This window comes from Vicia villosa, unplaced genomic scaffold (assembly GCF_029867415.1).
Source record: "Vicia villosa cultivar HV-30 ecotype Madison, WI unplaced genomic scaffold, Vvil1.0 ctg.000585F_1_1, whole genome shotgun sequence".
NCBI lineage: Eukaryota > Viridiplantae > Streptophyta > Magnoliopsida > Fabales > Fabaceae > Vicia > Vicia villosa.
The window spans coordinates 62,071-75,945 of record NW_026705267.1 but is presented as its reverse complement, the minus strand read 5'-3'; the positions used below and the strand labels follow the sequence as shown (position 1 = coordinate 75,945).

General features: G+C 33.9%; 2 protein-coding genes and 1 non-coding gene across 3 annotated transcripts; 2 read left to right on the top strand and 1 right to left on the bottom strand.

Moving 5' to 3' along the window:
- Positions 1–5,258: 5,258 nt before the first annotated feature.
- Positions 5,259–5,331, top strand: TRNAA-AGC (transfer RNA alanine (anticodon AGC)). Its single transcript has one exon. It is a non-coding gene; the product is annotated as a tRNA-Ala (tRNA).
- Positions 5,332–5,584: 253 nt separating this feature from the next.
- LOC131629611 (uncharacterized) lies at positions 5,585–6,563 on the top strand. The gene is made up of 4 exons (XM_058900399.1): positions 5,585–5,710; positions 5,800–5,870; positions 5,952–6,177; positions 6,262–6,563. Exons 1-4 carry the CDS (start codon positions 5,632–5,634, stop codon positions 6,375–6,377), a joined length of 492 nt encoding a protein of 163 aa, XP_058756382.1. The 5' UTR covers positions 5,585–5,631; the 3' UTR covers positions 6,378–6,563.
- Positions 6,499–8,517, bottom strand: LOC131629610 (pentatricopeptide repeat-containing protein At1g09190). Its single transcript, XM_058900398.1, has one exon. It carries the CDS (start codon positions 8,336–8,338, stop codon positions 6,881–6,883), a length of 1,458 nt encoding a protein of 485 aa, XP_058756381.1. The 5' UTR covers positions 8,339–8,517; the 3' UTR covers positions 6,499–6,880.
- Between the last annotated feature and the right edge of the window lie 5,358 nt (positions 8,518–13,875).

The window sequence follows — 13,875 nt, the reverse complement described above, 5'->3', positions numbered from 1 at the left end:
TATTTTTGATAAATTATACATCACTAATAACTTTTTATTACTATTTTAGGTTTGAAAATTTAGATAGATATTTCTAAATAGTAATAATAATTTTCTTAATTATTATAACAAATTGATTTATTTTAATGGTTGTGATTTGACTATAATGCCGGGCTTCGAGGATTTGTATTGAAGTGAAAAAGAATAAGTAGGCATGATAAATAAATCTGGCCCCGCCCGAGCCCAGCTGCTTCGCCCTAAATTTAACGGGATAAACCTGTTTTAATTGGGGTGGGGGCAGGTGCGGGAAAAATTCGATTTTTAATTAGGGGTGCGTAGGAGGAAGTGGGGATGCAAGTATTTGCTCCACACCCACCTCCTCCCCGCACCTGCCTATTAAATTTAATTTATTATCTTTATGTTTATTAATTTTATTATTCATTTTACACTTCTTACTCTTAAAATGTCAAGTTTATTAGAATTATTATTTTTTAAAATACAAATTAAATTAAAATGATTAAGTACTACGAACTTAAAATGATCAATTATTTAGTATTTTATTGTTATGGAAAAATATTCATTTAAATTTTTTTTTATAATTTATGCGGGTGAGGTGTAAGTAGGGAAACCCGTTCCTTGTTGGGGCGGGGTATGTGACCAACTATTACTCTCAACTGGTTTGAGGATGGGGGCGGGGCGGGTTATGAATGGTGGGGACGGTGCTGTATATGCTTAAATTTGCTCCTGCCCCGTCTCGTTGCCATGCCTAAGAATAAGAGTTTATTTTAGCAAACTTATTATCATGTTTTTTTAAGAAACACAATATGTTAATACTTTAATGTAAATAATATATGTGCATGTAAAGAAAAATGAATTGTTCATTGCACCCAATCCATTTCTTACTTGTCCGTGAATTTTTGAAAATACTCTTAGAATTTGAAAATTGAAATTCAGACGCGTCATAAACACAACAAAATAAATCTTAAAATAACGTGAAATACACGTAAAAAATAAGTTTAGAGGTTGAAATTTGGATTCGACCTAATCACAACAATTTCAATCTCAGAACCACTACAAATACAAGTAAAATATAAGCTCGGAGATTGAAATTCGGATACTCTCATTTAGCTGTGCGCAAACAGTCTTTCCCTTTCCATTACATTACATTTGAAACAATATCTCACCCTTTCTCAAGAACATAATAGAGCTCGCTAGTTTAAATTCAGGATTTTTCAACTTTGCTCTTAATATCTACTTCCATCCATTTAAACCAAGCAATTCATCAACATTTTGTTCATTTCCAATCAAACTAAACACATTCATCTCTCACTTTTAGTTTCTCATATCCTTGTTTTTTAATGATTTTTTGTGCATGCAACTCCCATAATAGGTTAATAGATTATTGTAAAACTACATTAGGTTGATGTTTTGTATGGTTTCTGATCTCTGTGTATAATATGCCTTTCATTTCTTAGTTGTGTTTGCTTATACATTGTTTTCGCTTATCTGATTATCATATATGACTTTTCGTGTCTAATAATAGAAAAATGACTGACGAATAATGATACAAGCATGGTCGAATTCCCAACATGCTTCAGAGAGTCAGGAGAGAGCTAAATCGACGCGAGTTATTGGAGAATGATCTCATTCTGTTGAGAGATCCTCTCCCATTCTCATGTCTAGATGTGTCTCTTATCGTTAGGGAAATTAAAATCATGTTAGAGTTGTTTTAGAAGTAAAAAATTAAGCTTTTATGTGAAAAATCAATTTTCAGCTCGACACATGCATGGTTCAGGTTGACACATGCTGGAACATTTTTGGAAAATTAGTTACTGTTTAGTATGTGTCGACACATACGTGTTACATGTCAACACATAGAAGTAAAAATAATTCTATAGGTCGACACATTCGAGCCACAGGTCGATACATGTTGAATGTTTTCAAAACCAGAAGTTTCTGCTAAGCATGTGTCGATACATACAATTTTCAGATCGACACATAGCAGACACATGCTGTAAGTTTTCAAAAATAAGAAGTTTCTATTTTGTACGTGTTGACACATACAACTTAGGTTGACATATAGCAGAAAATTTCTATTATGTGTCGAAGCATAACTTGCTCAGGTCGACACATACTGTTATTTTTCAAAAACGTGTAAAAGTCTCTAATTTGTTTTTTCTGTTTTATTTCTCACTTAACACACACCATATAAATACCATTCATGCATCATTTTCTAAATATTGAAACCAGAAATATACAAATCATTGCTCATCATCTTCAACCTCTCTCTCTATATGCATATACACAACAATTACACATAATCATTTTTGTTGGGTGCCATCTAGATTTAGGTTGATAAGGTCTAATTTAAGATTGTTGTGAATCAAATTGGGTTGATAATTATTTGGGGGTTTCAATATAAATCCATATGAGGGTTTCCTTAAAGATAAAGGATTGATTTGGGGGGTTTTCACAAGATTTAGCAAATGGAATTCAGCCGAGTGAAAGCTTTGAAAAAAGACGTTTATATTAAAGGAGTAATGGTATGCGGAGGATCATTTTGGTAATCTTTGGTCACGATATGATCACAATTCGGATTTAACCGAGTGAAATCTTCAAAGAAAAGGGTTCCATCAAAGGAGTTTCGATAATCAGAGGATTAAATTGGAAGTATCAAGTTACTTGATCGAGCTTAAGATCATAGGAAGAGAAGAAGATAGGATCAACATCAAACATATAATTTGGAGGATTGGGTTGTTATTTTTTCTCTTGTAAACTACATTTGCAAAGGTTAATTTTTATTATCTCAATTCCTTTAGAATTGGGGACAAACGTACCCGTAGCGAGGCCGATTGGGGAACTTCCAAAATTAATCCTTCTCTTTCTCTCTCTCTCTCTCTCTATATATATATATATATATATATATATATATATATATATATATATATATATATATATATATATATATGAAACATATCTATAATTTCTTTGTCTAATACTTAAAATATTTTTGTTGAGTTGATCGCAATCTATGTGATTGTAATTGGTTTCTCATATCAACAAAATCGAAGAAAAAATTAATTTGAATAGATTGCACACCAAGTATTCGAAAAATTGCTTAAGTCAATTTTGTTTTTTTATTTCATTGGAAATCGATACTATTGTGCGATTTTTTATTCAAACATAGTTGTTAAAAATATATTGATTGTTTTTCTCATCTTAAATATTCGTTCTATCGGTTAACACATATCTGGTCTTTTTTATAATGGTTCAGGATAAATGATTGTCGATCCCAAATTGTTTTAGCGCGCCACAGTTAAACATTTTTCAAAACATAATTTTTAATAAGAAAATTTTATTTGCGATATATTCACCCCCTCTAGATCGTAGCCTATCGTTTAACATACTTTTCATGAATACATACTTCAATAGACTCGTACAGAAGTTTCCAAATTAGGTTTTGGCATTGTTATCGAAAGACATGCATTTGTTACGATGAGATGTAAAAGAAGTGATGAGTATTAAAAAATATTTGAAAGTTGAAATGTGGTGACATCGAAACAAGAAAATGTGGATGTTTTATTATGTGCCCTTTGAGATATTCACACAACGCGTCACACTACTATATATGGTGCATTTCATTTTTTCAAGTGAGTTCCTCACAATTTCACCTTCATGGATTTTTACCAATTTGTTCATTATTATTATTATTATTATTATTATTATTATTATTATTATTATTATTATTATTATTATTATTATTATTATTTATTTTTATTTATTTTTTAAAAAAATTCTTGTGTCCAAATCTTCTTCATTCTAGTCAACATAACTTATGCAATAAAAACACTACAAATTTGTCTAGTTAGGATAATTTCGCCATATATTGATCTTTTCCATAATTCTTCATATTCTGAATAAAAAATTACAAAACATAAACAGCTAAAAGTAAAAGTTCTTAAAAATAATGTAAAATATGCTAAAAATGCAATAAATGACTACCATCAAGGTCTGTCTTGTGTCTGGGCAACCAGGCCCACGACTCAGGGTCTCCAAAAAATAGGGGCCTCAAAATTATTTTTTATAAATTATAAGCTTTAAATAAATATATAAATATTAGTTGTTCAATTTAATATATAAAGTAATCTAGTTAGTGTAGTGGTATAAAAACTTGATTTTGTAAAGGTCAATGATTTGATCCTTGATGCCTATGTTTTAGGTATTTAAATGTGATATTATTTCTCTACGTTCCTTTTTACTGGGACCACTTTTTAAAATTGGCAAGGGGCCTCCAAATTGTCAGGGACGACCCTGACTGCCGCTACTTCTTCATAAACCTCTGTAATCCACTATTTGATCACCACTTTTAGCCTGTTAAATCTTTCATTTAAAACAAATCTCATCTAATCCAAAAACACATGAGTTGCCCATGTTTCCTTTATTGGATTTGCAAAATTCTCCTTGAGAAGCCAATGATTGAACCAAAATGGTTTAGCGCCCAAGTCGTAAGCTCGATTCCAGAGAATCAATGAACGATGACCGGACACATCCCATGAAAGGACCCAAACCCTTATATCTAGTCAAGTTACCAACCAGTCTTCAGAAATCAATATTCTATCTAATATACTAATAGAGAGATCATTAGAATGAAATCAAGTTAACCACCTATCTAAAAGTGAGAGATCAACGAGATCAATGTTACCAAAAAAAATATAATAAAAACTGTCATATTTTTGACTATGTTTAAATTGATATATTGGTTAATCTCGTTTCTCTAATCAAGATTTCTTTGTTAAATTAAAATATTCAACCATGCACACCACGAAATTGTTCCAAAGCCTCTTTTAGACATTAAGACACCATTTCACAATCTACACATTTCCTAAAGGCCACATTTAACATACATATTCCCAACATAACACATTTTTTTTTATTATCTTTAGTTAACTTCTCAAGCACACTGCCACAAATCCATCACTGATGAAAGTCACAATCATAGAAGCTCTTACCTTATATATTTGATGCAATTTTGAACCAAATAAATCGTATGTCGATGAACTGTTCATTTAAGATTGTAAAACTTTTTAACATATAAGAGTCAGATTATTTATCTTGTATCCTTCTAGTGATTTAAATGAAATAATAGGCCATTTCATTTAAGAAGTAATATGTATATAGATGTCATTTGATAAAATACTAAAAGTATAATTTTTAAGAGAATAAATGATATCACTATACCCAATAAAATAGAAAACTAAAAATGAGAAAGTTGACAAGTTGGGGATGTAGCTCAGATGGTAGAGCGCTCGCTTAGCATGCGAGAGGTACGGGGATCGATACCCCGCATCTCCAATTTTCCAAGTTTTTCAGCTTCGGGGTTATTCCTTTTGCACTGGCAGATTCATCTTTCTGAATATAATATGTAATGTATTCTTTTTCAAAGTGACTGATATAACAGTCGTCTCGGTTGGTGACTAAACTGCTACTATTTGGTTAACAAACCTCATTCCTTTTCTTAATCTTTCCATTCTTACATCATAAAAGAAACAAATATTATAGTTGAATATTCAATAACAACCTCTTCACATCTCCTCCATATTAAAATTTCATCTTTTGTTCTCCTCCCATGCACTCAGTTCTGTCTTCACAATAATGGCATTTGCATTCATCCTAAAGGGAAATTTATTCATCCTTAATTTAATTTCCATTGCAATATTTTGCAGTAACATAGGTGATTGTTCTATGTCTTCAATAAAATTCACTCTAGTTCTGATGTATAGTTTCATTTTATATAATGTCCAAAATGTTAAAAATGAACAGTGGCTGCAGAGGGTGATCTTGAAGGAGGACAAAACTTAGTAAAGGCTTTGTCATGCTTTGAAAATAAGCTTGTAAGTGGCAGATAATTGATGCCATTAATCTGGTATTTCCTTCTTTCTAACGTATTGTGTTTTTGAATCCTTCCATCACAGATTTATGCTGGCTGTGATTCTGCATATAGATTAATCCCATCTGGGAATATTAAGGTGCCTCCAGAGGCTACTGATTTTTTCTGTAGTGGACCATGTCTCGCAGAAGCACAGCTAATGCTTGATTGTATTGACAACATACTCTCCAGTTTCATATTCAACAACAAAGCAACATTACAACAAATGAGATATGCACTCAATGCCGGCTGCAGTTACTCTAGACAACGAGGTTAGAATACTTGTAATTTAGTTAACTTCCCTTACCATTTTTTCATGATTTTTTCTGCTTGAACAAAATGTAACATGTGTATAGGGAACTTCAATTTGGACGACTACATTGGAGGAGAGATAAACACAGCTCCAGGTGTACCTATTTTGATTAGATGCTATCTCTTCATCGTTGCAGCGGTGCTGGTTTATTTAATGTGAGTGTGTGACATTATGTAATAGTAGTAAGAAATAGATACTCGTTGAATTTCTTTACGTTTTTAACCCGAGAGCAACATGTTCCTATTAGTTTAGATGATGAGTGACTATTTATCATAATGTATTCTAAAAGTATGTATTATGTTATCATACAACACAATTTGAGCAAAACTTCCATTTTTAATGAAATATTTCAACCAAATACATAAATATGTTACATGGACACACTTGATACATGGATTCTTCTTAATCTAAAGAGCACAAAATTAGCGTATCATGATAAGTATTGCTGCATGATGCAGTGTATAGTGAGCACTCGAGCCAAACTTTAGTTTTACATAATCAAACCACTAGCTCCTTTTCAATTCCAAACCATAAAATGTCAGAATTGGCTCGACTGATATTTGTCTTGAAATACCCATACATCATGAAATTGGTGGCATCCTCCAATCTCCATGAAACAACCTTTTCAGTTAAATTGTCTAAAAGAAAATTATTTCTTGACACTATCCTGTTGCACTCTGCCCTGGAACTTTCTTGATGCCACCTCCCTGCATCAACACTCTGACTTTCTCAACTTCATCCCATTTCCCTTCTTCAGCATAAACATTCGACAACAACACGTAGTTTCCAGAATTCTTTGGTTCAAGATGAACAAGCTCTTTAGCTGCAATTTCAGCAACTTCCCTATCGCCATAACTGCGACAAGCGCTAAGCAAAGCACCCCATAAGGCAGCATTTGGCGTCACGGGCATAATTCGAATCAAGTCATAAGCTTCCCTGACATGCCCATAACGACCAAGTAAATCAACAACACATCCATAGTGCTCCAGTTTTGGCGTAAGCTTAAACTCCGCAGTCATAGAATCAAAAAGTTCTCTTCCTTTATCGACCAAACCAGCATGAGCACAACACGCCAAAACACCAACAAAAGTAGAATCAGAAGGGGTTACCCCTTCTTTCACCATCTCTTCAAACAAGTCAACACCAAGTTCACCCTTTCCATTATAACCCAAACCAGATATCATTGCATTCCAAGAAACAACATTTTTATTCATCATCGCATTGAAAATTTTCCATGCAACTTCTAAGTTACCACATTTACAATAGAAATCCACAAGAGCATTTCCCACATGAATAACTTCTCTCAGTAGTCCCTTTTCATCTGCATATGAATGAATCCACTCACCAACATCAGCATTTCCTAGGCGAGCACAAACGGGCAGTACCGTGACCAACGTTGCATCGTCAGGTTCAAAACCCAACTCCAACATTTGACTAAAAAGTTCAAGAGCTTTCTCGTCTTTCTTACTCTGCGCTAAACAAGAAATCATAAGGTTCCAAGACACAACACTGCGTTGGTTCATCTCCTTAAAAAGCTTCAAACCCATTTCCAAATTACCCAACTTGCAAAACCCATGAATCATCAAGTTCCAGACAACAACATCTCTGTGAGGCATTTCATCAAACACCTTGTTAGCATCTTGCATTTTCCCACAAGTGGAGTAAAGCTCAAGCAACCCGATTTGGACGGGACTATGAGGATAAAATCCAAGTGAAGTGACGTGGGCGTGAAGGGACTGACCAAGTTTGAAGTGGCGGAGATTGGAAGTGGCTTTGAGTAAAGGCGGGAAAGTGAAATTATCAGGGGAAATGGCGTGGGTTGTTTTCATAAGAGAGAAAAAGTGGAAGGATTGATGGAAAGGAGGGAATGAAGAATGGGCTTTGATGATGGAGTTGAAGAGGAGAATGTTGGGGTTATGGGTATGGTTGAAGATGAGTGTGGCGTAAGGGGTTTGTTGAAGAGAGGCGCAGACGGTGACGAAATGGGAGAGGATTTGGTTGGATTGGTGGAGCCCATGGCGGAGGAAGTGGGCGTGGATTTGTGGGAGATCAGTTTGGGTTCTGGTGTTGTGAAGGAGATGCAGAATTTTACGCTCTATCTTTTGCAAACCTTTGTTCATTCTTATTATTACCTTTAGAACCAAACAAAAGCAAGCCAACAATCAGAGGTGACTTAGCATAATGGTTCACCACAATCGTTATACTCCCACGAACCTTGAGTTTGAAATAAGTTGATCCCGAGATTTATGTATAATATTAGACAGAATTCTAAAATGGATTTTCATACTCACATCCGACAGGAATTTTTAGTTTTGATTTAGAGATATAGGGATGAAATTCACATGTATTATAACTATACCATCATATTCAATTTTATATAAATTAAACCATATATTTCCGAAATAATATAAAAATGACATATATAAATTAATAAATTTGTAAAACATAATAAAGTCAAAATAGAATACAACTGATAATAATACTCCTAATTCAAATACTATATACCATTGCGTATGTTGGACACGGACCCCATAATCCTTGCCTCTTTTACTACGATCCCTGCTGTGTCTCTTCTATGATGGCATCTAGAACGTCCTTTGCCTTAGAGCCTTCCAGAAAGACTTCCATGTCTATACGCACTAGCATCATATCCATAATACGCCGACATCTAGGCAACACATCAACAACACGATATTCCCTAACTTACTCATCCTCTAGCATCTCCTGATAAGTTTACCTAAGTGGATCTTTTGGAGCATCTGATGTCATATAAGGATGCGACAACTTGAACTACCATTGAGTGTAGCCGTGTGCAACACTTCAGTCGTTAGAAGCTATGGTATTTCGTGTCTCATCTGATACAAGATGATTAAGGTAATCATCAAACATGGCATTTACATCTATCCTTGTCATAACATGAGGAGCATAATCGAAGGGGTCTTTGAGAACAAGTTGTATGTAGTCGAACTGTCGCATGATGCACTCAAGTAGATGTGGATACATCAGACGTGAACCACAAGCCAACCATTAAGAGTGGAAGGCTATATCATCCCAGTGATGCGTCTCACAATGGTCAACATATGTATGGAAATGTATATCCTCTGTTACCATGCGGTCAAGATACACTATGTATGGCTCTGTCGCTTCATTCCCTCTGAAAGGGATGAATGGTGAAACACGTGACATATTCTTAGTGTAAGTCGAAGCACGTGACCAGCTGGATATGTGTGAGAAGTGCTGGAGGATCAAAGCTTTAAAATGGTACATATGAATCATTAGTTATTGTGTATCAAATGTGTTGTGAAAATGACACACAAACACTAAAAGACACATCAATATTATCGTCAAAAGTGTGATGCAGCTTGTTATCTATTTTGTCTTCCACATGCAACCTTCAGCTAATTTGGAGTGCAGATAAACCAAACAAGTGGCCCTCGATTATACTCATGGATATGCTCCAACTCGGCAAAGTATCTCAGGTAAACCACTTCCACATAAGAGTACTCTTATCCATAAAATGGATGTGCCAACTAGGTACAACAAGTATGCTCTCAATGTGTATGCTCTATACTGCATAACCTGGTCATCATCACCAGCAACCTGCTCTGTCGCATGAAACTGCTGTTTATACAACCTCTCCAAGAATCAAAACCTAACATGAGCCCTTCAAGTGGCTTTTAACACTTGCAACGCATCCCCTGGGTCATCTCTTAAATAGTCTACCATTATCTCCATTGCGTCATCTTTGTTAATCCTTTCATGGTCTAACAGTTTCCTCATGATCAGAAGATGCAGCAAGTATGGGACATTCTCCAATGTGATGAACATCTCACCATGTGGAAGGTAAAAAGATGATATCTTTGAGTGCTATCTCTCTACAAACACTAACAATATACCATGGTTAATTGAAACATAACTGATCATGCACAAGTCTCCCAACCTAGATAGTTCAATCATATCCTGAAACCACTGCTCAGCAGGCCGCGACAGACCCGTAATCTTTCAGCCATGATTGATGCATTTTAAAGCATCACAGTCCTGTAGAAAAATAAATTATCATCAAAAACATAAAATATTATAATCAATATGTTTTTCGAATAATGAATACAAAAATTAATTTCACCTCTTAGTCCCTAACATGTCTAGCAACATGGTCCGGGTATAGAGGCAGCATCAATAAGTCGGACGGGCCTCCTCAAAACTCCTCAGGTGCCTGCGATGATCGAGCTCTCTCCATCTAAATTGATGCATGATGCACAACTCTGGCATGCCTTAATCTATCTTGCTTATCAGTCATAATTCCTATAAGTAAACCTCGCAAGCAATATGCAGATGAAACATAATGAAGTCAAGCCAAACAATGCACAAATAAAATTCAGAAATGCATCTCTGGATTCTAGAAATCAAAATGTTGAAAAATTCCAGAGATGCATCTGCGTAATGTTATACAACTCAGATGAACGAAAAATGGCGGAAATGTAGTCCATTCCAACATCCAAAATAATGCATTGATCATTTAAACTACCTATAAAACACAATGCTCATTTAAATAATATAACTAAATTATTTATTACATAACCTAATGCTCAAGTTCTACAAATTTATATAGCAATATAAAAAACAAAAACTTACGGAATGTGAGTTTAGTTTGATGTTTAGCAAGCTCTTGATCGAAAGGCGAGTAGGAAACATTATGTGAAGCTGAGCCCATTCCAAGACAATTATCACCAATCTATCCCCAAACCCCGCCTTTGTCCTTCATATTATTGATAGTATATCGCTATGATGTGATATTAGTTGGTGATTAACTCATTAAATTGGGCAACATCAAACTAGGAATCCGTCAAGATCAAGAATTTAGGTCAACTTAAAGACTTTTTTGGCATTGAATCTGACCGTTCTAAACAAGGAATGTTGATTTTTCAAATAAGATGCTTTCTTGATCTCATTTATGATACATTTTTCCTAGGTTCTAAACCCATCTCTATATCATCTACTTACTCTCAAAACTGTCGCAGAACTGCGGGGATCTATCTACAGACATTTGTACAAATTCAAGAATCATAGACGGAGTATTGTACCATACCACAATAAGAACTATCATCACATACATCATTAAGCAACACGATAATTTTTTTACAAGCCTAGTCTCCTTCACCAATATGATGGAACTCGAGTAATCAAGTACCTCAAATAATGCGCAAGTAATGGTCTATTTTTAATTAGGAAGTAACCACTGCAACTCATTGGTTTTATAGACGCTGAATGAGATGGATACATTGATTCTAGAAGATCAATTTTGGGCAATGCTTTTTCCCTTGTAAATATCTAATAACATTGATAACCAATAAATAACTTACAGTATGCATGTCATATTAAGAGGGAGAATATACCCGTTCACTTCAACTATCCAAGTGACAGATAAAAGTGAATTTTCCATAAAGTTTCTCTACCTTATTACCATCAAGAACGAGTCGTTAGAAAGAACAATAGGGAAAAAGATAAAAAGAGATAAAAAGTTTATATTTACGATTCGTCGCATCATAATAGATGAAGGTATGTTTCTTAATGTCTTTATCAAGTGAAAATAATGAGTTCCAAGATTCTTAAAATGTGTTAATTTTCTAGAATGTAAACATGATTATGAAAACTATAACTTACCTTTTTTACAACAACTCGAAGCTGTTTTTCTTTTTCTAAGGGATTAAATTAAATCTTTAATTTTTTTGAAGGACTAATATGAATTTTTCTCATGTTGATAGTAATCAGAATAACGACATTACACATATGCAATATATATATATATATATATATATATATATATATATATATATATATATATATATATATAATACTTTTAATTAGTTATATTATATAGTGTAGATTTGTATAGTTACACATGTAATATATTTTTCAAGTGTTACCAACAAGCACCAGTGGTCTAAAGGTAGAATAGTACCTTGCCACGGTACAGACCAGGGTTTGATTCCCAGCTGGTGTACAAATAGAGATGTGATGAAAATAGTAGTGACGTTATGTAACTTCACATACCTTATTGTCATACTTTATTGTGAACTTTTTTAAAACTTTATAATTTCGTCTCAATGTCTTTATCTAATATGCTGCCATCTCTATGTCGTTTTTTCGTTGTCTATCATTGTACAGACTGAACCAAAGTTTTATGCGGATGTTAGAAAGATTGATTGTTGGAAACAAACAAGACAAGTTGAGTTGGGTGCCTTTGAGAGGACTGGTAGATGTAAACTAGTTGTCCTCTTTCTTCATGTAAAACCAATAGGATACAAATGGACATACAAAATCAAGCATCACTGAAATAGTAGATTGACGATATAAGGAAAATTGTGACAAAAGGATATAACAAAACATGGGGAGTAGGTTTCTTTGATATATAATCCCATGTAGCCAAAATGACCAATGTGAGACTTGTAATTACACTAACTCCCAAACACGGTTGAAATATACATAAACTTAATATAAACAATACCTTCATACATGGATACCTTCAAGAAGATGTTTATATGGAAATAACCTCTTGTGATATCTTGTCTAGACCTAACCAAGTGTCTGCAATTATCAAATCCATATATGGCCTTAAAAAGGTGAGTAAGAAACATTATGAGAAGCTAACCCCATTCTAACACAATTATCCCTAAGTCATCTCTAAATCTAACCTATTTCCTTCATATTATTGATATTATATTGGTATAACGTGAAACTAGTGGTTATTAACATATTAAACTTGGCAACACCAAACTAGTTCTCCAAGAATCCTTCGAGATCAAGAATTTAGGTCAACATAAATACTTAAATGGCATTGAATTCTCAGGTTATAAGCAAGGAATGTTGATTTGTCAAAAAAGATGCATTCTTGATCTCATTTGTGACACATTCTTCCTAGGATCTAAACCTCTCTCCACACCATCAGATTACTCTCTAAATTGTCGCAGGACTGTGGGGCACTATCTGTAAACACTTGTACAAATTAAAGAAACATAGACGAGTTATTGTACCATAACACAAAAAGAATTATCATCACATACATCATTCAACAACACAATAAATTTCTTCATAAGCTTAGTCTTAATAACCACCATGCTGCAACTCGAGTAATAAATTTCCTTAAATATTGCCCAGGCAACGATCTTTTTTACTTAGAAAGTAACCACTACAACTCCTTGGTTTCACGGAAGCCGAATGGGATGGATACATTAATTCTAGAAGATCAATTTTTGGGCAATGCTTTCCCTTGTAAATAACTAATATCTTTGATAACCAATAAATAACTTACAGTATACATATCATATTAAGAGGTAGAATATAAAGCCCCACTTCAACTATCCAAGAGAGAGAGCGAGAGAGAGTACAAGTGAATTAGACATAAAGGTTCTCTACCTTATTACCATCAATAACGAGTCGTTAGAAAGAATGATAGGGAAAAAGATAGATAGTGACTCAAAAGTTTATATCTACTATCCATCGCATCATAATAGATGAATGTAGAATGTAAATTTTGTAGAAAGTGAAAATATTTAGTTTCAAGATTCTTACAATGTGTTAATTTTGTAGAATGTAAACATGGTTTTGAAAACTATAACTTAATTTTTTTTAAAACAACTCAAAGTTGTTTATCTTTTTC

Coding starts and splice junctions, on each gene's coding strand:
- LOC131629610 (XM_058900398.1), bottom strand. CDS start 8,338: ATGAACAAAGGTTTGCAAAAGATAGAGCGTAAAATTCTGCATCTCCTT.
- LOC131629611 (XM_058900399.1), top strand. CDS start 5,632: ATGGCATTTGCATTCATCCTAAAGGGAAATTTATTCATCCTTAATTTA. Junction 5,871..5,951: donor CATGCTTTGAAAATAAGCTT/GTAAGTGGCAGA, acceptor CTTCCATCACAG/ATTTATGCTGGCTGTGATTC. Junction 6,178..6,261: donor CAGTTACTCTAGACAACGAG/GTTAGAATACTT, acceptor ACATGTGTATAG/GGAACTTCAATTTGGACGAC.